This window comes from Malaclemys terrapin, chromosome 1 (assembly GCF_027887155.1).
Source record: "Malaclemys terrapin pileata isolate rMalTer1 chromosome 1, rMalTer1.hap1, whole genome shotgun sequence".
Lineage (NCBI taxonomy): Eukaryota > Metazoa > Chordata > Testudines > Emydidae > Malaclemys > Malaclemys terrapin.
Genome location: NC_071505.1, coordinates 326839796 through 326863660, shown reverse-complemented (window position 1 = coordinate 326863660; position 23865 = coordinate 326839796). Strand labels below are relative to the sequence as shown.

The 23865-nt window shown below is 42.0% G+C and overlaps 1 protein-coding gene across 4 annotated transcripts in view; it reads left to right on the top strand.

Moving 5' to 3' along the window:
• FAT3 (FAT atypical cadherin 3) overlaps positions 1–23865 on the top strand; it is a 572988-nt gene that overhangs the window by 487937 nt on the left and 61186 nt on the right. For all 4 annotated transcript variants that reach the window (XM_054015671.1, XM_054015669.1, XM_054015670.1 and 1 more), the window contains 5 exons: positions 14590–14979; positions 17248–17462; positions 19162–19299; positions 21373–21516; positions 22777–22974. In XM_054015671.1, the coding sequence (XP_053871646.1) occupies positions 14590–14979; positions 17248–17462; positions 19162–19299; positions 21373–21516; positions 22777–22974 (1085 nt within the window). The remainder of the gene's footprint in view (positions 1–14589; positions 14980–17247; positions 17463–19161; positions 19300–21372; positions 21517–22776; positions 22975–23865) is intronic.

Genomic DNA, 23865 nt, shown 5'->3' with positions numbered 1-23865 from the left:
GTTTAACAAGCTCCTTCTAGTCAGTCTTTTATTTGATCAGTCTGTCATGGGAGACATTTGCTAGAGGTACCATTCAGCCATCATTACAGTTTCTAAAAATTGTACATGATAATTTTCTAACACAAAAGATATTGTACCCAACACAAGGTAGCTCCTTACGATGAATAAAGACGAATTATCACTGGACTGAAGGGTGATAAGTGCCGAGGGACTGGTGATCATGACCAGACAACACTGAATATTGACAAGTAGAGGACAATTCCAATAATTATTATAAATACTTGGTGCTTCAAAAGGGCTAGTTTCCGAAAGCTGAGCAAAATTCATTGAGATAAAAAAAATAGATAGAATAATGTGTATGAAAATTCAAAGTTCTTTAAAAAAATGTATTAAATGTTCAAAAAAGCTGGGTTTCCACAATCAAGAAAGAAGATAACTTTGGCTAAAAATCCATCCCAGTTCAGTGGCAAAATGAAGACAAAAATTAGCAATAAAAAATAGTATATAAAATAGAAAAGGAGGATAATAGAAATCATATAAATTAGAAGATATGAAGAGCAAAAAATTAATAAGGGAAACTAAAGACATCAGGGAAATATCCATAGCTGCCAGGGCTAAGGACAGAAATAATTTTTTACGTATACTAGGAACAAAAGAAATCCTAATAATGTTGTAGGCCCATTACTAGATAGCTAACTGTTAATAATGATGCAGATAAGGCAGAAGTGATCAATAAATATTTCTCTTCTGTATTTGGAAAGAAGGAAGATGATGTGCTCATATCACATGAGAACTATGAAGTACTTCACAGTCCATTAATAACTTAGGAAGATGCTAAACAACATCTACTGGGGTAAACACTGTAAACTCAGCGGACCTGGATAACTTGCAACTAAGATCCCTAAAGGAGCTTTCTGAGAAGATCTCTGGCCTGCTGATGTTAATTTTTAATAAATCTTGAATACCAAGGAAAGGCCAGATCACTGGAAGAGTGCTAATGTTGTGCCAATATTCAAAAAGGCACGCAGAATGACGTAGTTAGCTATAGGCCAGTTAACCTGATATCAGTCCCAGGCAAAATAATGGAAAAGATTATATGTGATTTAATTTATTACGAAATAAAGGATAGGAATATAATTAATGCCAGTCAACATGGATTTATGAAAAATAGGTCATGTCAAACAAACCTGATTTCATTCTTTGATGAGATTACAAGTTTGGTCGATAAGGGTAGACTTCTGTAAGGCATTTAACTTATGACTGCACAGCATTCTGATAAAAAATTCAAACTATACAATATCAATAACGCACACGTTAAATGGATTAAGAACTGGCTGTCTGACAGATCTCAAAAAGCAGTTGCCAATAGGGAATCAGCATTGAATGGGGATGTTTCTAGTGGGGTTTCACAGGGATTGGTACTCGGACTGAAGCTATTCAACATTTTCATCAATGCTATGGAAGTAAATATAAAATCATTATTACATTGCATCTTCCAATGTTGGTGCACGGGGTGGAATCTAGTCTTCCCCTTTCCTCTCTGTTATTAGCTGCTGCTTCCACTGTTCTATGGTGTTGAAATAGATTGTTCTGCCCTTCCTGCTTAGAGTTCTTCTTGAGGTTTCTCTTGGGTGCCCTCATTTCTGCACACCAGCTGGTTTCCACTTGACAGCTTCATGTGGGAGTCTGAGAGTTGGTATCTGGAGTAGATGCTCCAAATATGTCCAGCGCTTTCTTCTGATTCTAGTGGAAACAAGTTGCTGGTTCGTAATTTCTTGGATCTTTTCTTTGGTGATGAAGTCTTTCCAACCAATGCCCAGAATCTTTCATAGGCACATATTTTTGAAGGCATCTAGTTTTCTGTCTAAAAGCTCATCAGTTCTTGCATCCATATGTTAGCATTGATATTGTGTTTGAATTGAAAATTCTCAGTTTTGTTTTGATGCTGTATTGTGACGGAGCAGGGAGCAGGGCAGATTTGACCTGGGAATGTTGCAGGGGGGTTGCAGTGGGGATGTGGGACTTCCCTTGAAGGAAGCTACCTGAGCTGTAACCTGAGCCAGGAACGGGGGTGTGGAGAATTAACACCTTCTGCCCGGGAGACTGGACAAAGGAGAGGAGCAGCGGGAGGGGCTTGGAGTTTTAGTTTCGGTTGGGGCTGGGTGGTGCAACGCAGGGAACCCCAAGCTGGGGTCTAAGCTCCCTGAACCTCCCAGAGGGACCTAATTGAGGGGGTCTGGTCGTACCTACACGCTCTGCTTGAGACGGTGTTCCTGTCCTTAAATAAACCTTCTGCTTTACTGGCTGGTTGAGAGTCGCAGTGAATCTCGGGAAGAGGGGTGCAGGGCCCTAACTCCCCCACACTCCGCAACATGTATATCCTTGATTTCCATATGTTGTTGAGTTTAGTAAATACTGTAGATGCCTTTCCTATCTTTGACATCCTTTCTTTCTTGAGATCTCTGGCTAATACAGTGCTGCCCAGGTAGGGAAGCTGTTCTCCTTCCTTGATCTTTTTGCCATCTAGTGTGATGTTACTGCTTGATGCCTGGATTTCCAATATGTTTGTTTTAGCATAACTAATTATGTGGCCTGCTGTGTTTGCCAGATTGACTCTCTTTGTAACTTTTTGGGGGTGTCACTTAGTTGCATGCTATCATCAGCAAAGTGTAGGTCTTCTAATAATTTGCTATCTACTGATGCTATACCAGTGTTAGTACTCCAAATGCACTTCTTTAGTATGCAGTTTATGGCAATGCCAAACAGCAGCAGAGATAAAATGAAGTCCTGTTTCATGCCAGTGTTCCTGCTGAGCCACTCTGTAGGCTGGCTTTTCACCCTTACAGAATGAAAAATCACTATTCATAAAATTTGTGGATGACTCAAAGATTGGTGGAGTGGTAAATAATGATGAGGTCAGGGCAGTCAGATGAGAAATCTGAACCGTTTGGTAAGCTGGACCCATGCAAACAAAATGTACTTTAATATACCTGAATGCAGAGTTCTACATCTAGGAACAAGGAATGCAGGCCAGAACTACAGAGTCTGAGACCATATGTGGCAAGCAGTGACTCTCAAAAGGATTTAGGGGTCTTGTTGTCTGGGACTATCCAGAGCAAATTATATCATTAGAGCACATGTCTCTCTCCCCTGAGGTGAAGACAAGTCTAGGAATGGTCTCTGCTGGGAGGGGTGAAACTTCACTGGTATAGTGTAAGAGTGCAGTTTTGGGAAGGATTTCTACAAACCTAAAGAAAAGTTTTGAATACATCATAAAGCAACACATACCATGAATAAGCTCTGTGATGCATTTCCAAAGCATCCCTTTAGTTTTGTGAAGCGGTGCTTTTAGTTTCTGATGTATCCTGCTCTTTTGAAAGGCTGTAACCTCACTGCAGAACGCAGAGTGCTCTGAGATGTATCTGTCAGTTTCAAAAATATATCCACACAGTGGGATATTTTGTATGATGACCTTGGCTGCTCTGCATCTTGTATGACTCCTATGGCTCAGTATGTCTCTGCTATTTGATTTACTTCCATTCAGATTCTATTTCCTGGGCTTGATTCCTTCAGGATTTCTGCTGGATATTGTCATGGCCTGCAGCGGAAGGCCCCTGGCAGCAGAATTTTTGCCTAAGTCTGATTAAAGCGGCATTATGGGCTTGCACCCATCAAAAAGTGGGTGGTGCTCTTTAGGTCCAGGTAGCTCAGAGGATGCATTATACTCAGCACATCCCATGTCATGCAGGCTCTGCTAGTTGGGGCTCCTATAGACCCTTATGTGTAGTAAGTGATAGCTGCCCTCCTATATGTTAGGGTGATGTGCAAACACTCTGCTCTCACACTACAGTCAGTCCCATCTGGGGTGCATTTGCCCCAGCTGCTGCAAAGAGAATGAATCAAGCTCATTATCTATTGTTTTCTGTATCTATGTATGGTTAATTTGTACCTGCAGTTATCTCTAAATGCCCTCTGTCAAGGCTGTATTCCCACTTTGAACTTTAGGGTACAAATGTAGGGGCCTGCATGAAAACTTTTAAGCTTAACTACCAGCTTAGCTCTGGTCCCGCTGCCACCATTCCCTCCCTGGGAAGCCTTGAGAAACCTTTCACCAATTTCCTGGTGAATACAGATCCAAACCCCTTGGATCTTAAAACAAGGAGAAATTAACCCTTCCCCTCCTTCCTCCCACCAACTCCCGGTGAATACAGTTCCAACCCCCCTGGGGTCTAAAACAAGGAGAAATTAACCATTCCCCCTCCTTCCTCCCACCAACTCCTGGTGAATACAGATCCAACCCTCTTGGATCTAAAACAAGGAAAAATCAATCAGGTTCTTAAAAAGAAGGCTTTTAATTAAAGAAAAAGGTAAAAATTATCTCTGTAAAATCAGTATGGAAATTAACCTCACAGGGTAATCAAACTTAAAGAGCTCAGAGGACTCCCCTCTAGTCTTAGGTTTAAAGTACAGCAAACAAAGATAAACACTCTAGTAAAAGGTACATTTACAAGTTGAGAAAACAAAGGAAAACTAACACGCCTTGCCTGGCTATTTACTTACAAGTTTGAAATAGGAGAGACTTGTTTAGAAAGATGTGGAGAACCTGGATTGATGTCTGGTCCCTCTCAGTTCCGAGAGGGAACACACTCCCAAAACAAAGAACACAAACAAAAGCCTTCCTCCCCCCCCCCAAGATTTGAAAGTATCTTGTCCCCTTATTGGTCCTTTAGGTCAGATGCCAGCCAGGTTACCTGAGCTTCTTAACCCTTTACAGGGAAAAGGATTTTGGAGTCTCTGGCCAGGAGGGATTTTATAGTACTGTACACAGAACAGCTGTTACCCTTCCCTTTATAGTTATGACACCCTCTCTCTGAGTTTTTCCCTCTGTTGGTTGAGGGAGGATACAACATTTTCAGCAAAGATCTCAGTAACTATGATTAATATCTGTTCTGTCTGAAGTTCTGCTCCTTTTCGAAGTGTTTAAATCTTTTCGAGTACCAAGGGAACTACTAAAACTCCAATACAAATGAAATACTACTAACAAAAAAGGCCAAGGGATGTGGATAATTCTCCGTTGTTTGTGTGTGTATACATATAAAGAATTAAGTTAACAAGATGCATATTTGCATATGTGTATAAAGAATTAAGTTAACAAGGTGCATGTCGGTCACTCACACACTGTCCATTTTACTTGTATGGTCTATTTTTCGCCAGTCTCTGCCTTTTCAGATTGCAGAATATGATATATAAAATTATACACACACGCGCACACACAAACCATCTACCGAGCAATTTTCAAACTTTTTGAGCTGAGCCCCTCCTTTGAGTTACAGTTTTGGGTTGTGCCCCCCCAGCCCCATACGTCAACTCTGGGTTTTAAAATTTGAGTAATCAGGAAAGGCCATAGGACAGGGGTTCTCAAACTTCACTGCACCATGACCCCCTTCGGACAACAAAAATTACTACATGAAGCCAGGGTGGGGTACCAAAGCCTGAGCCCCACCGCTCTTGGCGGGGGGGAGAGGGGAGGGCAAAGCTGAAGCCCAAGGGCTTCAGCCCCAGACAGGGGACCTGTAACCCAGCCCTGCCACCAAAGGCTGAAACCCTCATGCTTTCGCTTCAGCCCTGGGCCCCAGCAAGTCTAAGCCAGATCGCGACCCAATTTGGGGTCCCGACCCACAGTTTGAGAACCACTGCCATAGGAGCATCCTAAGGCTAATAATTACACCATGAAAAATGGGGGTGGGAGGAAGCACTGTAATTAGATAGTCTGCTTACAAATAATTGCTGACTTGAAAAGTAACCACTTATTTCACAGATCTTCTGGCACAGCTTTCTTTTTCTTTTTCTTTTTCTTTTTTTTCATATTCATAGAATATTTTTTTCTTATGGGTGTCATGACTTTTTGCCAAGCTTTAACAGGGTGATTGTTTTCTGTAGTAAAGAAAATATTTCAACCCTCTCTTTTGGGTTTTCTTTTGCAATCTCATTTATTTAAAAAGAAAGAAAGAAAGAATTCGTTTAAAAATTCAATTAAAATAGAGTAAATTAACTTTCCTGGAGAAAACATTTTTGTTAATTAGTTGATGGAGCTGGAATAAAACCAGGAAGAGAAACATGCTGCAAACCTTTAATATTTAAAAAGAAAATGGTTATGTGGTGTCATCAGCAGGCATTGTCAGCTGCGGAAAAGTAGATGGATGTCATGTCCAGAAAGAAACTGGCTCAAGGCATTATTTGATAATCCTCACTCCTTGCTGAACTTGGTCCAGGTCAATCCTTGAAGTAACTCCACTGACTTCGGTTGAATGTGGTCCCCTCAGCCTGGGCTCAGCGGAAGTCTCTTTCAGTTTCTTGCCCCGGGGTCCCCTATGGGAGCCCCCCATGCCTGGGCAATCTCACTGTTCCCAGCAGGAGTTCAGTTCATTCCCAGGGTCCTTTTTGAGTCTAGTTACCTCAAATGCTGGCACTGCTCCCCTGGTGCCTCCACAGATTGTTGGCGAGGAGCAGCCTTACAGGGCCTCTTGCCCGTATCAGGCTTGTATGTCCATCTGGCCCCACACGAGGCAGTAGTGGAAAGGGAAGGCTAGCCACTCCGCTTGCTGCGGGAGCGAATTGGGAGTCCCTAGCTGCCTCTCCTCCAGGGTAAACTTCCCTCTTTTCCTGGGGTGAGCGTCACCTTTTTAAGCTCCCCTTCTTCAGGTGAATCACATTCTGCAGGTGTGCCTTACTAGCGCTGCCTGAGTGCATGAACACCTTTATATCAGCAGGATAGGGTCGTGTCCCATCTCCCACACCCCTTCCCAGACCACAGAGGTTTCTTGCTCAAGTGTCAGGCCAGTCCCTGTCAGCCTGGGGAAAAAATCCACATTTGTATGCTCTTTCCCTGTGCGTTGCTGCTCCCAGAAGCTGGAAGACTGGAGGGCTAGATACCAGTTTATAATGTGGGGGTTCGAGCTCTTCATGGAGTGTAGCCACCGCAAGGGCACATGGTCAGTGACTAAGGAAAAGGGACCTACCCAGGCGGTAATACAGCCCACTGGATAGCCAGAGCTTCTTTCTCAATAACTGAATACTATCTTCCCCGGGGGAACAACTTCCTGCTTCCATATAGGATTGGGTCCTCGGAGAGCCCCACTCCTGGGCTGACATCGGAAGCATCTGTATAGAGAATAAACTCCTGGGTGAAGTGTGGGTTGATGAGGACCAGCACCTGGCTTAGAAGTATCTTCAAGGTATTAAAAACTTCATCGGACCAGTCCTCCCACTGGATGTTCTTGGTGTCTTTGCCTTTTAGCAAGGGAGCTAAACTGGAGTGCAAAATTGCAGATGAACTGGCAATAGAGTCCCACCAGGCCCAAGAAGCAACGTATTTGTCTCCTAGTCCAGGACATGGGATATGATTTTAATGCACTAAGACTTTGTCTAACACAGGTTTCACAGGGCCTCCACCTATCCAATACCCTAAATAAATTACTTCTGTTGTGGCCAACTTACACTTTGCCAGGTTAGCTGTGAGGCTGGCCTCCTGTAGGAATGTCAGTACTGCCCTTAGGTGCTGTAAGAAATCTTCCCACATATAGCTAGAGATGACAATGTTGTCAAGGTAAGCCATGGCCTACTGCTGGTGGGGTCTGAGGATTTGGTTCATAAGATGCTGGAAAGTTGCTGCCAATCCTTGCAACCCATCCACCATTTACTCTAGTTCAAATCAGAAGTGATCTGTGCCCCATTAGTCAGTGCCATGAGAACCCAGGGTGTCTGCCTCTAAGATTTAACAAGATTTGGATCTGCTGGGTTCTTCTCGTTTCCCAAAAAAATTTCAGGGCTTCTCCTCTCAGAAAGTTAGCTCTCCCTCCATCTGCACCTACACATCTCTTCCCCTGAGATTTAGCAGTAACCATACCCCCTTCTTCCCATGACATACCTCTGAGAGTATGTCTAAACTGCAGCTGGGAGGTGTGATTGCACCACATATAAGCCTACCCAAGCTAGCTTTGATCAAGCTAGGTTGCACATCAGTGTAACCATGGCAGCACGGGCAGTAGCATGGGCTAGCCATCCAAGTACAAGCCTTCTCTTGACCCTGGGTATGTACTTGGGTGGCTAACCCATGCTGCCTCCCCTGCTGCTGCAGCTTCACTGCTATTTGTAGTGAGCTAGCTCGATCAAAGCTAGCTCAGGTATGCCTACATGTGGTGCAACCTCCCGCTTGCAGTGTAGCCGTGCCCTGAGTTGGATCCCTTGTAACTAGTTTTATCAATGAATACTGGGCATATTTTATTAATCATGTAGCCAAGACTATTAAAAAGCAACGTTGGATGAAGCAGCAAGAGGAGATCGGTCTTCTTATATTTCATTCAGATTATAAACCCCAGAGTTATGGCTTCCTGCATTTAAATGCATTCTAAAGTTGCTTCATCCACCAATCCTTCACCAGACAATGGAAGCCAGTACTTATATCTAAGGACCTTTTGAACAAAGAAATCAAAGAGATTCTCTTGCTGGGGTTCCAGAAATGCTGAGTGTACTTCAAGACACAACTTGTAGTTCGGACCTATGTGTACTCTGGCTGGTTAAGGCCAGTTGAGAGACTCTGGGCTCATTACTGGAGATTGTCAGTGCCTCCCTTTGGGATGGCAGACTGCCAAGTTCAACTCTCTCTGTTCAAGAAATTCTACCTTGGCATTGGCAGTCTTCGCAATTGTTAACCTGAATTGAATTTCTGGTTTGGGGAAAGATTGTTGAGAAAGTTGTAGAGAAGCAGTTCTGGAGATATCTGAAATCTTCAGTTTCCCCTGAGCCTGGTCAGTCTGATTTCAAACCTGGGTATAGGTCAGAAACCACACTGATGGAATTTGTTGACAGTCTTCTCTTAGTTGTCTTCTTGCATCTGAAGAAGTGAGGTTCTTACCCACGAAAGCTTATGCTCCCAATACTTCTGTTAGTCTCAAAGGTGCCACAGGACCCTCTGTTGCTCTTCTCTTGGTGATGAATGTGTCCTTTCTGATTCTTTGCAATTTGACAGTAGCATCTGATACAGTTAGCCACAAGGTGGATGGCTGTCTGTCTTATCTGATCATGGCATCACAGCAGCAAGTCTGTTTCCATATGGCTGTATAGTCCAATCTGTGAGGTACAAGATCACGAACAGGTATCACACAGGAATGTGCAGACTCCCAATGAAGACTTGGCATGACACTTGGCCCCTTTTTCTATCAGTTATTGCACCTGTCTTCCTCATAATGTTTACAACCTTTATTGATAGTTGCACTTCATGGTGGCCATGTCTTCAAAATTATCATTTATGCTGCATGAGGTGAGATTCTGCTTAGGGGGGTGTCTTTGAAGCATTTCATTGATCACCCCTCCTGCACTTTCCAAGTTTCAGCTCGCCATAGAAAATGTATTTTGCAGACAGTTATTGCCCATCATGATAACATGTCCATTTAAGCTGAGCTTTGATGATCATCACCTCAATACTAGATGGTTTTGCTTTTTCAAGGATATTAACATTTGAGACCTGGTCTCACCAGTGGAGCTTCTCAACAGAATGGAGACCACGCATGTGGAAATTTTCAAGTTGCTTGAGGGGTGTGTGGGTGTGTGTGTGTGTGTGTGGGTGTGTAAATCTGTCCATGTTTCATACCCATATACAAGGGCTGCTGTTACTGCTACCTTGTATATCATCAGATTTGTTGACTGTTTGATGGTGCGCTGGATGAGTAGCTGAAGGTGAAGTCCTCCAAAGGCCTGGCTTGCTTTTCATATTCTAGATGATGTGTCACACAGTTAAACAGACTCAAAGCTTTATCTCTCAATGACTGGAAGAAATAGTGACCTGCATTAAAACCATTTGGCTTAAGATCAACCTGAAAAGGGTGGCAAGAATGCTGTTCAGTACAGGGAAGCATCCTGAGGGCTTAGGAGAGTGTATGATCACCTCATAAATTGAGATTGGACCACAACTTCTTTGACAAAGGGAAGAGACAATTAGGTGCATCTCTGCTTCTAGACTCCCAAAGAGCAACAGTGGCCACAAATGCCCTTTTCCATCCATGCCTTTGCACAATGCTTCTAGGCTGGAGCGAGTCACAAAGGCCACTTAGAAATTTCAGCAAGTGCTGCAGAATCAGGCTGTCCACCTCCTGAGTAGGGTGGGAGAACAAGGGTATATTCTACCTGGGTTTCATATTCTGAGATAGCTGCCTGCAAATTGCCTGGTTTCGTTCAAGGTATTGGTTACAGTCAGCAAACCTCTACATGCTTTCTGGTCCGGCTACTCTAGGGGCCACCTCTCTGTCTCTCACCCATCACAGAACCTGTTCTTATCTGGACCACTTAGTGAGCTGGAACTACAGAGGCCACTGCCTCTGTAATCCACTACTCCCAGGGGTTTGCCTACGATTGGCCACATTTAGAAAACCCCTAAGACTCCTCTCTCTTTCTAGCCTTTTTTCATAAGTACGAGCTCATTTTCCCTGTGCTCTCAGTGTCCTCCTTATTTCTGTCCTCTTAAAAACTTGGTTCCCAGGTGATCACAGGGTGTTAGCATTTTACTGTACAGGGAATTGTTTTTTGCATTCATGTTGTTGTTGTTGTTGTTATATATGTATTTATTTATTTGTATTACCAGAGTGCCTAAGACCAGGACCCTGTTGTGCTAGGTTCTGTACATATACAGAACAAAAAGACAGTCCCTACCCTAGGGAGCTTACAGTCTAAGCCATGTATGTTGGGCATAAGGCACTGGACTGGGACTTAGGGGATCTAGGTTCAGTTCCAGGTTCAGCACAGGCATCCTGTGTGACCTTGAGCAAGTGGCTCTCTGTTTTTCTGTGCTGACCTCAGTTCCCCATTTGTAAAATGCGGATAATACTTCCTTTCTTCCACCATTTGTCTGTTTAGATGGGGCAAGGACTGTTTTTCTACTGTGTCTTGCATACTAGGGCTCTGATTTCAGGCGGTGCATCTAGGTGCTACTGTAACACAAATAACAATGAATTAGAATATTGGCAATTATATGTCTATTTTTAATTATATTTGAATGTTTAAAACACACCATAGGTGTATCAAGGACTTCATTATTCTCTAGAGAGCCAGCTAATCCTAATGTAATTTAAATAGCGTCTGTTTTTTTTTTTTTTTTTGTTCTTGTTGCTTTTATGTAAGCATGGTTGGAGAAAAGAGAATCCCTCAGCTCCCCCTGGTGTGAATATTGTACTCCTACTATGTCAAGCAGAAAACAAATGTGATCTGTGTGGCTTTGATCAGTCATTTTTACAATGCTTTTCTACTGCTGTAAAGCAGAATAATACTGTCACAAATTTTAAATTAACAAAATAGGCCTAGAAGGGGTCGGTAGCTCTTGTGTGTTTAATTAATGTCAGGCTTGTAAAGTTCTCAGACAATAAGGGCAACAAATACTCAACTGATAGAGGCTAAGAATGGGGAATCTACAACTTAATGGATCTTTGTGTTTTAATAATAATAATCTCTGATTGCAGTTCCCAGGACCTGGGCATAAAATAAACCAGCAACCAGGAAACTTGTGTGGGGTTGTTTCAGCATTCACTTTTACAAAGATTTGAAATAGCTGTCCCACTGAAGTGTAGGAAGAGCAAGCAACCATATGGTACCTTCACTTCAGGCCTCATTACTGCAGACAACTTTAGCATACACATCTATGCAATCTCTGAGTGCTATTCCCTAAGGATATCACTGTGAGTGCACAAGTGTGCCCAGGGCCAGAAATTCTTTAATAGCAGTGTCCACTGGTCCATACCTGCATCCTGTCCCCCGTTGTAAGCCCAACTTGGGATCCCTTTGTAACCTAGCACAACAAAAACAGACACTGCTCTTGGGCTGCCCCTGGCCTCCGCTCCAGAGGGGACGCCTTCCTGGGGAAGTGGTCAGAAGCACTGACGTACACTTTCCCTCCCACCCCTCTGCTTCCTTGCATACTCAAGATCAAACTTGATGGAACAACGGTGATCCTGATAGCGCCTTAGTGGCTGAGGCAAATCTTGTTCACTACCACACTATAGCTAGCCTCACACCATCCATTTACCTACAGCCATTCCTGGGCCTGCTGTCCCAGAACATGGCCAGGATGAACCAGCCCAGCCCAGCATCCCGACATCTGGCAGCAGGAGTTTTGGATAGACAACCAACATAGAGAGAACCTGCCCTCTACGAGTTCGTCAGTTACAGCTGGAGACCTTTTATGCAGATACGTTACTCCGCTAAATGGAAACAATTCTCCCTTTGGTGCCAGCACATCCCAGCAGGTAACCGGTGAACAGGACTCCCTCTCATACTGAAGTATCTTCTGTCACTCAAGACATCCAGCTTGACCTGAACCTTGTCTTTTCTGCTCACAAGAGACCACCATTTGAATCTTTAGCCTCCCATCCTCTCCTGCACCTATATAAGTGACCTTCTTAACAATGATTAACTCTGCTAGAAGGGTTGGAAATCTCGGAGCCCTTAAGGTAGATCTGACTTGTACAGTTTTCCACAAGGAGAAGGTTTTGTTGCAGCTACATCCTATGTTCACCTCTAAAGTGTTCCATCTTAACCAGACTGTTCACCTTCCAATGTTTTGCCCTAAGCCTCACCAAAGCATGGAGGAAACAATACTCCATTCCCTGGATGTGTGCAGGGCTTTATCTTTCTACCTGCACAGAACAGCACCCCTAAATTCTTTGTTGCTATTACTGAAAGAATGAAAGAGAAGGCTGTTTCATCCCAAAGGCTCTCTAGGTAGATTTTCTCCTCCACTATTCTTTCCCATAATGTTATGAAAGCCCCTCAGGGACCATTCTGCAAGAGTCCAAGTGGCGTCAATAGGGGACACCCCCCCGCCGCCCTCTCGGAGATATGCAGAGCAGCTGCTTGGGGTTCCATACAAACTTTTACCAGGCATTATGCACTGGTCCAAGCTTCTGCTGTGGATGCATCATTTGGCTTGGCGATCCTCCACTCTGTGGCACAGCATACCCTCCTCCTCAACAAACACTGCTTGGGAGCCACGCACAGTGAATACCCATAGAGACCCACACTTGAAGAAGAAAGGAGGTTACTTAACTTATAATAACTGGATTTCTTCTAGATGCAAAGGCTCTATGGATAAACATGCCTGCCCTACTTTCCCTCTGTTTGTGTCATCTTCTGATTCATGGTAGAGTTGGAACTGGAGAGGCGGTCAGTCTGGGCCACCCTTATGCCCTCAGCTAGGAGCACAAGGAGGTGCAGGGCGCAGGCGTGAACCAGGCTATTGAAGAAGTCGTGGTCCCAGGCGCAAAGAGCGTGTATGCACACAGTGAATACCCATAATGACCACACATCTCAAAGAATTCCAGTTACTATAAAGTAAGTAAGCCATGGCTTTCTGGAACTATAACTGGGATTTGAAAAATAAAAGACCATATTGCCCAATTCCATTACTGTTCTCAACCTGAAAAAAGTCTTTCCTTTCTAAAATGTCCATGCTGTTGTGTGTGCGCAATGGAATGAAGGCAACATTAGTAGTGAAAGAATGTAGTTTGCCACCTGATGTATACACTAGAACCCCATTTATCTGTACTGCTGTTATCCAGGCTCTTTGTATTAACCGAACAACCGCCACGCACAGGTCCAGAAGCACGTGATGTCTCCTGTGGCCACTAGACGGTGATGCAGCCTCACACTTCCCCATTCTCTAGATTATCCAAATTTTTGATAATCTGATCGGCCCTGTTCCCAATTAGATAAGATAAAGGGGTTCTGGTGTATTTGTTTTTCCATATGTACATTGCTATTTCTCCGAGATGTTCTCTGAGGCAATGCATTTTCAGCATATTCTGTCTGTCTCTTATCTATTTAGATTATGAACTCTTCAGGGCAGCAACTGTCTCTCTCAAGGTCTGTACAATACATAGCAGAAAAGCGGAGGCCCTGGTCTTGATTTAAGTAGTCGCTACTGGAATATTGTAATAACAACATGGGATAGAAGGAGAAATAGATGCACAACTGCTGCTGTTGTCATTCATGGGAATTCTTCTATGCCCAACATAAGGGCCCATCCTTACTCAGGCAAAACTCATGTTGGAGTGACCTCAGAAAGGACTGGACCCTAAACATTTATCACAGCAGTATGACAACTTTTTTTTTTCCTCATCACTTTACATTTCAAGGTTCTCTACAAATATTAGCTAGTTAATCTCTCAAACCCCAGTGAAGTCAGTGAGTATTAATATTGCCATTATTCAAATGGAGAAAATGAGATGGAAATGTTATTTACTTGTTCAAGGCCACAGAGTCAGCACCAGAGAATGGGTTAGATCTCAGTAGTCACTGGTTCTCAGTTCTGGGCCTTGCTTCTGGACTGTTGGTTTTGCTAAAGGGTTACCATGCTTTTTGAATCAACGCCCTCTGGTCAGGTGTAAAGGATTGCACAGATTGCTCACCAGGGATTTTTGGTATAAGAAAGGCCACTCGACTCCACTACCACCACATCCCATGGTGTGCTAGGGAAATGAGCACCAAGGTTGCAACTGTTTTGCTTTCAAGCATTTTTTTTTTAATTCATCTTTGCTTCTCTTTCAGGTGTGAACAGAAAGGTGGTCTATTCCCTAGCAGACTCCGCAGATGGTTACTTCTCTGTGGATAGGTCATCAGGAATCATTATTTTGGAGCATCCTCTTGATAGAGAGCTGCAGCCTTCCTATAACATCAGTGTAAAAGCATCAGACCAGAGCATTGTGTTGTCCCTGTCTTCATTTGCCACAGTTACCATTACAGTGCTGGATATTAATGACAACCCTCCTGTGTTTGAGAGAAGAGACTACCTTGTTACAGTGCCTGAAGATACCTCACCTGGCACCAAAGTACTGGCTGTTTTCGCAACAAGCAAAGACATTGGTACCAATGCAGAGATTACCTACCTCATCAGGTCTGGAAACGAGAAAGGGAAATTCAGGATCAACTCAAAGACGGGTTTGTAATACAACACTCACAAAAAGAGTCTCTCTAACTACTAGTGCTTTGGGGAAACCTGTAGAACTCAATGAGTTCCAAAGACAGCTCTATAGATCCTTTCATTGTGGAATTAGTTTTAGACAAGTTCCACATGAAAAAGAGTGGTATGATTTAGGGCCAGATTCAGTCACAGGTACTCAAGTGAATAGTACCTTATTCTGTGAATCAGTGGCCTACGATGTTATAGGCTCTGAGTACGGATAGCAGAAACTAGTCCTTGGGGCCCAACTATGCAGCCCTTACTCACAGTCATGAACACTTACGCACAGTGGAGCACCTCAAGCGCTCGCCAGTGTGAGCAAAGGCTCTGCGATCCTGCCCTTAAGGACTAACCTGCTGTGCTACCCAAATGTGACTCGCTGCTGATGCTCAGCAGACCGGGAGAAGATTGATCAATGGACAGAGTACTAAGGGCTTGTCTCTGGCCTTACATTTATAATCCTGTAGAACTGCGCTGACTTCAGTGAGGTTGCTCCTGATTTACAGCACTGTGAAAGTAGGCTTAAACCCTTTATGCTTTTATTGTATGTAACGAGTTTTTAAAAGAACAGCTTGCTTGGCTTTTTCATAGAAATACCCAGAAACACGGGTATTCCAAAAGACTACTGCTGTTTCAGTTTCCTGGTTGGGATCTATTTCCCATTAATTATCCCCATTAAGTAACAGCAGTGAGCTGTCAGGATTCCCTCATCCCACAATATTCAGGAAGAGCCATATGGACTTGCCACCTGAGGTTCTCACCTGATTGATCTGTAGTGTGAAAGCTGAAAGTAACAGTTGTTTAGGGGCAGCTATAAATGTAGCCCGGAGCCTAGAAATACCCAGAACAACACGTTATCTCACTTACGCTATTCTGTGTAAAAAATTCCCCTTCTCTCTATGGAAACTCTTCACTTACAGTTAAAAGGCTTTTTAAAATAACTAATGCAAATGTGTTTTAACGTCGGTTTATTTCAGCAAGGAGTAGCTGAATTTATACATAAGCACTATGGAAAGAAATACTTAAATATTGTTACATTTTCATTTGACAATGAAGCCAAGGAGACAAACCAATAAAAGACAGAGGTGAAGTTTAATTGCACAAGAAGAAAATAGCATTTATTATTCATTAATGTGTGACAGCTTCATTATTACCAGTTTAGATGCAGGAGCTGAGATTCCAGACAGCCATGCACCGATGTAACATGCCTGATCAGGGCTTGAAAAATAATCCCCCTCAGTCATGCCATTTATCAATGGGAAGTTCACTGCACTAGCAAGTGCAGGCTTCTCCACAGGTCCTCTTCAGCACTCCTGCTCTCAGCAAGTCATGCCGAAGGGGGAGTAACGCTTATCTGGCTGGGGTTGCTACTCAGACCTTCACCTTAGTGCCCAATGTACCTCCCTCAGTGCATTTTACTCAATGCAAAAAAATCTCTGGCTATTGACTTGTATTTAAAGTGATTATCTCCTAAGGGTAGCATTTGTACATAAAGTTAATAAGATGAAAATGTATTCAAATCATTGGATAAAGAGAAATTCTGCTCCTGCAGTGTTGTGAGACCGAGGTCAACATTGTTAAACCTGGTTGCCTGAAGTTAGGCTCCTAAGTCCATATTTAGGCACCTAAATAAAAATAACCTGATTTTCAAAGCTGTTGATCACCCAACAGCTCCCACTTCGTGTGGAGTTGTGGGTACTTAGTGCTATGGAAAAATCAGACCTCTTGTATTTAGGCTCCTAAAGATAGATTTAAGTGTCTTTAGCCATGTAGATTTGAAAATTTTGGCCAGAATGTTTATTGGGTTCAGAACATTGAGCTGTGAATCAAGATTTCTGGATTCTATCCAGTTCTGCCACTGACTCCCCGTGAGCCCGGGCAAGTCATTAAACTGTGCTTTCTCCGTTTACCCATCTATGGCACTGGTGTAATAAAAGCTACCTTTAGTGGTGCCATTAATCACTCTGAACCACTGGAAGGTCCTGTCCTGAGAAGTGCTATATAAGCTCAAATTATTATATCTTTCTTTAATTTATACAAGAAGAAATGTAAATGTCTAATTGTATGTTTTCCTTGGATTTGCTGGCCTTATTGTTTCAGTAGCATCATGTGGTATTTTGCTATGGTGTTAAATAATGTATTCTATTATATACCGGTAATTTTTTGGCTATAACGCTGCTGATAATATTACTGTTCACAGAGTTTGCTTCTTTAGATCTGTTAACATTCCTTCTCATCTTTCAAAGGATCCATTTCTGTAATTGAAGCTTTGGACTATGAAATGTGTAAGGATTTTTACCTAAGAGTGGAAGCAAAAGATGGAGGTACGCCAGCCCTAAGTGCTGTTACTACAGTGAACATAAATGTAACGGATGTTAATGACAATGCACCAAAATTTAATCAAGAGGCCTACAGTGCGGTCATCAGTGAGGATGCTTCAGTTGGTGATTCCGTGATTATGGTGAGTATAATATATATGATTTCAGACAGAAAGTCAATACAAGGTGTTGCGATAAATAACTGTGTTTGCATAAGCATATAATAAACGATTATTCTGTGGCCGCGCAGATGATAAACTGTAATAGCCACTGCACCTTTGACCACCTCACCTGCCGTCTGTCTGGTATTCTGTCTCTTCTAGAACTACTTTTAATGTTCCAAACTGCCAATCAACTTTCAAAGCAGCTGCCATTTACCCCCTCCCCCCCCCCCAAAAAAAAAAGAACCCGTGAGATAAAATGTTTTCTTTTTTCCTCTCAATTTTGCACTCCGCCTAGGCATAATTTTGCCCTGGACCCATGACAGGTGACGTCTGATGTCTTGTGGCTCATCAGAACTAGAAACACATAATGTTTCTCTTTGGAGAGGCAGAATTTTTGGCTTTCCAGTGAAATAAAAAGTGTTTGAATCTAGCCCTGCTGGCATGCAACATAGCATACCTCAAAATCACAACAACAACTACTGTATCTGAGACATCTGGCTTTCGTAGGGAAGGGCTGTGTAAATGCGTAGCATTAAAAGATTTTAAGGCTGAGATTTTCAAAGGCTCCTAAGGGAGTTAGACATCCAGCTGCCAGTAAAAGTCACCTAATGCCTTTGAAAATCCCATTCTAGAGCGTCAACAAATTTTCTAAAATAACTTCTCTCTAAAATGTGGATAGCCATCTGTCTTGGATGGTTTAGACATAACAAATCCTGCATGTAGTTTTCAGTGGTTCACAGTCATTCTGGAAGGGCATAATGAGTGGAGTCCCGCAGGGATCGGTTCTGGGTCCGGTTCTGTTCAATATCTTCAGCAATGATTTGGATAATGGTATAGAGAGTACGCTTATAAAGTTTGCAGTTTATAAGTTTACACTTATAAAGTTCACAAATTACTGATTACACTTATAAAGACACCAAGCTGGGAAGGGTTGCAAGTGCTTTGGAGGATAGGATTAAAATTCAAAATGATTTGGACAAACTGGAGAAATGGTCTGAAGTAAATAGGATGAAATTCAATAAGGACAAATGCAAAGTACTCCACTTAGGAAGGAACAAACAGTTGCACACATACAAAATGGGAAATGACTGCCTAGGAAGGAGTACTGCGGAAAGGGATCTGGGGGTCATAGTGGATCACAAGCACTGGAATAAATTGCCTAGGGAGGTTGTGGTGGAATCTCCATCATTGGGAATTTTTAAGAGCAGGTTGGACAAACACCTGTCAGGGATGGTCTAGATAATATTTAGTCCTGCCTTGAGTGCAGGGGACTGGACTAGATGACCTCTCGAGGTCCCTTCCAGTTCTATGATTCTATAATTTTCTATTCTTCTGTGTTAGCAGGGAGTTAGACAAAATGATCCTTGCAGTCCCTTCTAACCCTATGATTCTATGTGGCCTAAACAAAACGTATGATCATATGCAGCGATATGAAGGGCTCATTGGTACTTGTTTCATATGACTTGTATAACACACACACACAGGCTTGCCCCTTGCAAATAATCTTCCCATTCCAAATTCATGATGAGCGAACTTTTAGACAAACATGCACTGTCCGGTAAGGTATATCTACTAACCTGATGGAATGTAAAGTTATTCCTTTGGCGTTTTGATTTCTTATTGTACCATAGAAATATTTCTTAATCTGTATAGTTAATTTTATTCTTCTCTCAAAAAGTTGATAGCAGAAGACCAGGATAGTCCTACCAATGGCCAGATTCATTTTTCCATAGTGAATGGTGATCGGGACAATGAATTTTCAGTTGATCCTGTTTTGGGACTTATAAAGGTTAAAAAGAGATTGGACAGAGAAAGGGTAAGATAACATGTGTTGGGCTTTCTTCTAAACTTACTAGAAATTGCATATGTATATTGACTTCATCTGTGCTGCTGGCTTTCTGCATGATTGCAGGCTTGTCATTCATGTAGTCTGCAATTGATACTAAAAAATATTCCATCATCTATTTCTAATATTGCCCAATTCACTCCTTTCACCCAGTCCTTTCTACAAGTAAACTGAGCTTGAAATGCTCCCCTCTCTACTGGCATAAAATCAGATTAAAGAAAACAAACCTGTGATAATGCAGAAAGCTGTAGTGTTAATGAGCTGCCATCCTGTTTCTATCATACACATACACAACAGTGATTGTAACACATTCTGGACAATAACACCAGGCAGAGAGCCAAGACCTCAACTTTGAATTGGCAATGTGTGTAACATATCATTAGCAAGGTTAGGTTGTGAAGTGGCCAAGCTATAGAGGTAGTGATAGGGTGCTATATTTGAGAGATCCCATTGCTTTGTTTACCCCAGTACAACGTTCACCCAAGACAACTTATCACCATTTCACCCACCTTTCAAATAACAGCATTTGGCAAACAAAGATGGTTTGCCTAGTGTTAGTGTGAGCATAGGAGAAAGTTACATGACTTCAGCAATCTTGCAACACATAGGGAAATCCCTGTCTGTTTACCCAAACAATGCAGGTAGCACTAGCGGTGCTAAGGACACAGAAGTCATGAGGTCAGTGCATGTGTTTGTTCTTTGCTGCACTGTGGTCTACAGGCTAGATAGGTGCTATATACTTTTAACAAGTACAGCCTTAATTTCATAATTTGCTTTAATTTAATGTTTGTGTTTAGTATAGCTGCAAAGGACACACACACATGTGCTTTATGTAAACATGTATGTAGGGCTAAATTCACCACTGGTATAAACAGGGGCAATTACATGATGTGAGCAGAGTTGCACCTGCTTACATCAGTAGTGAATTTGGCCCATTGTCTCTGATGTTCTTTAGAGACAATACAACAAGCCCAACTCTGAAATACATAGAATATAGCATATACTCTAGGGCTTCCTCATTCTTGTACAAAATGTATAGGCTAAACTTTCAGAAGGAGAAACAATACTCATTTCAAAGGGGCAAACATACAGACAGGTTAAGTTCTTAAATCCAAGGTGAGTGATAGAGGGCACAGAAGGACAAAACCAGAAAAAAATATTATTGGAAGAAGTTCCAAGACAACAACCAACTCTGAATCAGCCAAAGCCTGTCATAGGAGAGAGGGAAATAAGAAAAGCCATTCCCCAGGTGCTGTTGTGATGTTTTAAACATAATGCTGCAGGCACTCTGTGGTTTGTGCTATAGTCTGAGGTAAAGACATGTCCCAAAAGCATAAAGACAACTGCTCCCCTAATGACATGTTTTGTGTGGCTGTTTCTAATAAGTACCCAGAAAAAGCTGTCTCTTTAGTGGCAGGTAGATGATATCCAGCTGCAAGCTACCTATCCAAGCCAGGGGTTACAGAGGCACTGGTGTTACTAGCCATTGAAAGTGTTTTTCAAATCATTTAGGCCACCTCTCTATGAACTTTACCTTGGTACTTTGCAAATGCCATATTAGAAATGTTTCATGTTAGATAGATAATGAGACATGTTCTCAGAAATCATGTACAAAAGAGTCTTGGAACCCATTCCTAAAATCCTGGTTTGATTGGAATCTGACCAAAACGTTGCAATTGGCACCTGGGAAACTCAAAGTATTCTCTGTGCATGCTTGTAAGTTAAAGTTGTAATGGCTGATTTTGCATATTATACGCAAGGCACCAAGCAGTTTGTTTTCGAAGTGTACCATTATCTACAGTATGCATCGTCTGGTACAGTTATTTTAATATGGTGAAGCCATTCAGATTATTGATAGCCTTATAAAACAGAGCTTGGGACACAGTGAAGCACTAACAGGGAAATGTTATACAAAGGGCAAGACAAGTAATGAGGCCAGACAGCTTTCCACAGAATGTGGTACGTGGCACACAGGATGGAAGGAATGATTGCTGAAATTTAGGACCCCTTTTGCATTGATTTAATGTTTTCACCTTTTCGCAGGTGTCTGGATATTCACTAGTTATTCAGGCAAGAGACAGCGGCATCCCTCCTTTGTCATCATCTGTAACGGTCAACATAGACATTTCTGATGTGAACGATAATAGCCCTGTATTTACACCAGCCAACTATACAGCTGTAATTCAAGTAAGTTTATCCTGCACATCAAAAACTGATCTGACCTTTAAACATGCCATTAAGTTACTTTTGATCAGCCCAAGGTATATCAAATTGTCTCCTTTCAAGAAAAGGATAAGCATGTTTTTCTTAACTCTTTGACAGGACTCTGTTTACTGAGATTCCTCAGAATCTGCCACAGATTTTACCATTTCTCCCAGCTGCTCCAGAAACTTTCCCTTTGTCTAAGAAATGTTTTTTATTCTTCTGCAATTGAAGCCGTTCCAGCTCCCATCTCGGACTCTCTTGTCTTTCCTGCCTGTCCCACAGCTAGACAAAGAATAAGCTCAAATTGTAAACAAAGGGTTCAAGCCCTCCTTGATCGGAAGGGCATGAGGCTTTGGAGAGGAGGAGAGAAGAAAATGAAAGAAATTCTGGAATTTCCATTTCCCAGACTCCTCTGAACAGAGTTTCTGCACTCTTGATTAGTGTATTCCATGTCTGGTACTTTGAAGATGGATCTATCTGTCTGTGTTAGCGTTTTATACTGCCCCTAATCACTGTGGTATCTCAGTGCCTTCCCCATAAAATCAAGAGCAATTGCAAAGTCCCTAGTGGACTTCATGGAGTCTCTAGCACTTCTCCCTTTACAGGCTGTCTCTTTGGGGTAGGTTTTTGGGGGAGGAGTTGGGAGAGGATCTAAATCTCTGGCAACTCCATATTATCTGTTTCAGTGTGTCCTGTGGGAAAACCATGAACATTGCATCACAATGCTGCATGATCACACTGGGATGCAGTCATGAAAAATGTTATGAAGCAGCATTGTGATATGATTACCTTCATAGTACTGGGGACAGTTAAATGTTCTGACTGGCAAGCACAGCATCACCCTGGTAAATGCATGTTGGTTCTGCCAAATATAACAATGGCTACCCAACCCTAAGCTGGGTGATGAGCAGACAAGATTTTATAGTTTTCTTCACTTTATTCAGTGTACGAATGGTCATGTATAATAGATACAGTGGTAGTTTAAAAAAAAAAAAAAAAGCCCCAAACCTGGACACCTCACTAGAGATGCTGTGTCAAATTCTACTATCAGTCATCTCTGTGCTTCCCGCCAAGTGAATCGTGTTGCATGTGTGTAACTGGAGCACAATGGGGAGGAATGTAAAAACTATGGGGAACTGCTGTGGAAAAAAACATGTTCTTGTGTATTCTGAATGTTATTTTAACAATATGGTGAGATACATCATTGTAATTTCTCTTTATATGCTGTGTATATGCATAAAGGAGAATAAACCTGTGGGCACAAGCATTTTGCAGCTGGTAGTGACAGACAACGATTCTTTTCACAATGGCCCCCCATTTACCTTCACCATTCTGACTGGCAATGAAGAGGAGGAATTTATGTTGGACTCACATGGAGTTTTGAGATCTGCAGTCATCTTCAGGCACATGGTAACAACTGAATACATGCTCTGTGTGCAGGTATGGCCTTATTATTGCACATCAGCACAAACCAAGAAAACTCTCTTAGTTGTCATGTCATTTTTGCCACTATTTTTATGTTGCCTGTTTGTTTTGTTTTTAATTGATTTTATTCAGTTAGTCAACATAATGCATTGCAATATACAGTGCACAAAACAGTGCATTTCCTTCACTGCTCACAAACCCAATTTCATATAAATATAAATAGGTAACCAGCCACCTTACCAATTTTATTTGTATGGAATGGCATTTGTGAGTAGGAAGCGTATGATTTAAGAGTTTCATTAATTTTTTTATAAAGCTCAGGAAGGAAAGTAGGGGAATAGAATAACAAGGAAAAAATACCTTCTGCAAATATAAACCCACAACAAAAAGAGCAACAACAAAATATTGTTATAGGGAAGGAAATCACATCAGTTCCTAAGTCCGTAAATGTAGTGATACATTTTCCGAAACAAACAAAGAATTCATGAAAATTTTCCAAGTTTGTTTAGTTTATAAGGGAGGTGAAAAAAGAGCTAATAATAGAAGTCGCACTGAGGAGCTTCGTAACCAGAGTAATTTTTGTGACGTCTAACTCAAAAGTACGGTGTCTGTTTCTCTTCATGATTTGCAGGGGGAAAACAATTGGGTATCATTCTGCAGCAAGCCTAAAACTCATAAGCACTGAAACCAATTTTATTCTCAAGCCTTACAGGAAAAAAAAAAAAAAAAACTTTCCTTAGCCTTTATTATAAAACTGCCAAATTTCAGGCCAAACTAATTTTCCTGAGCAAAGTTCTGGTGTGGCTATAAATAGTGTATGTAATGGAAATGTGGTTGCAACTTTAGTGATGTACCTATGACTGTGATATAACTGGAGTAAAAGATAGACATCATAGTCTAAAATGT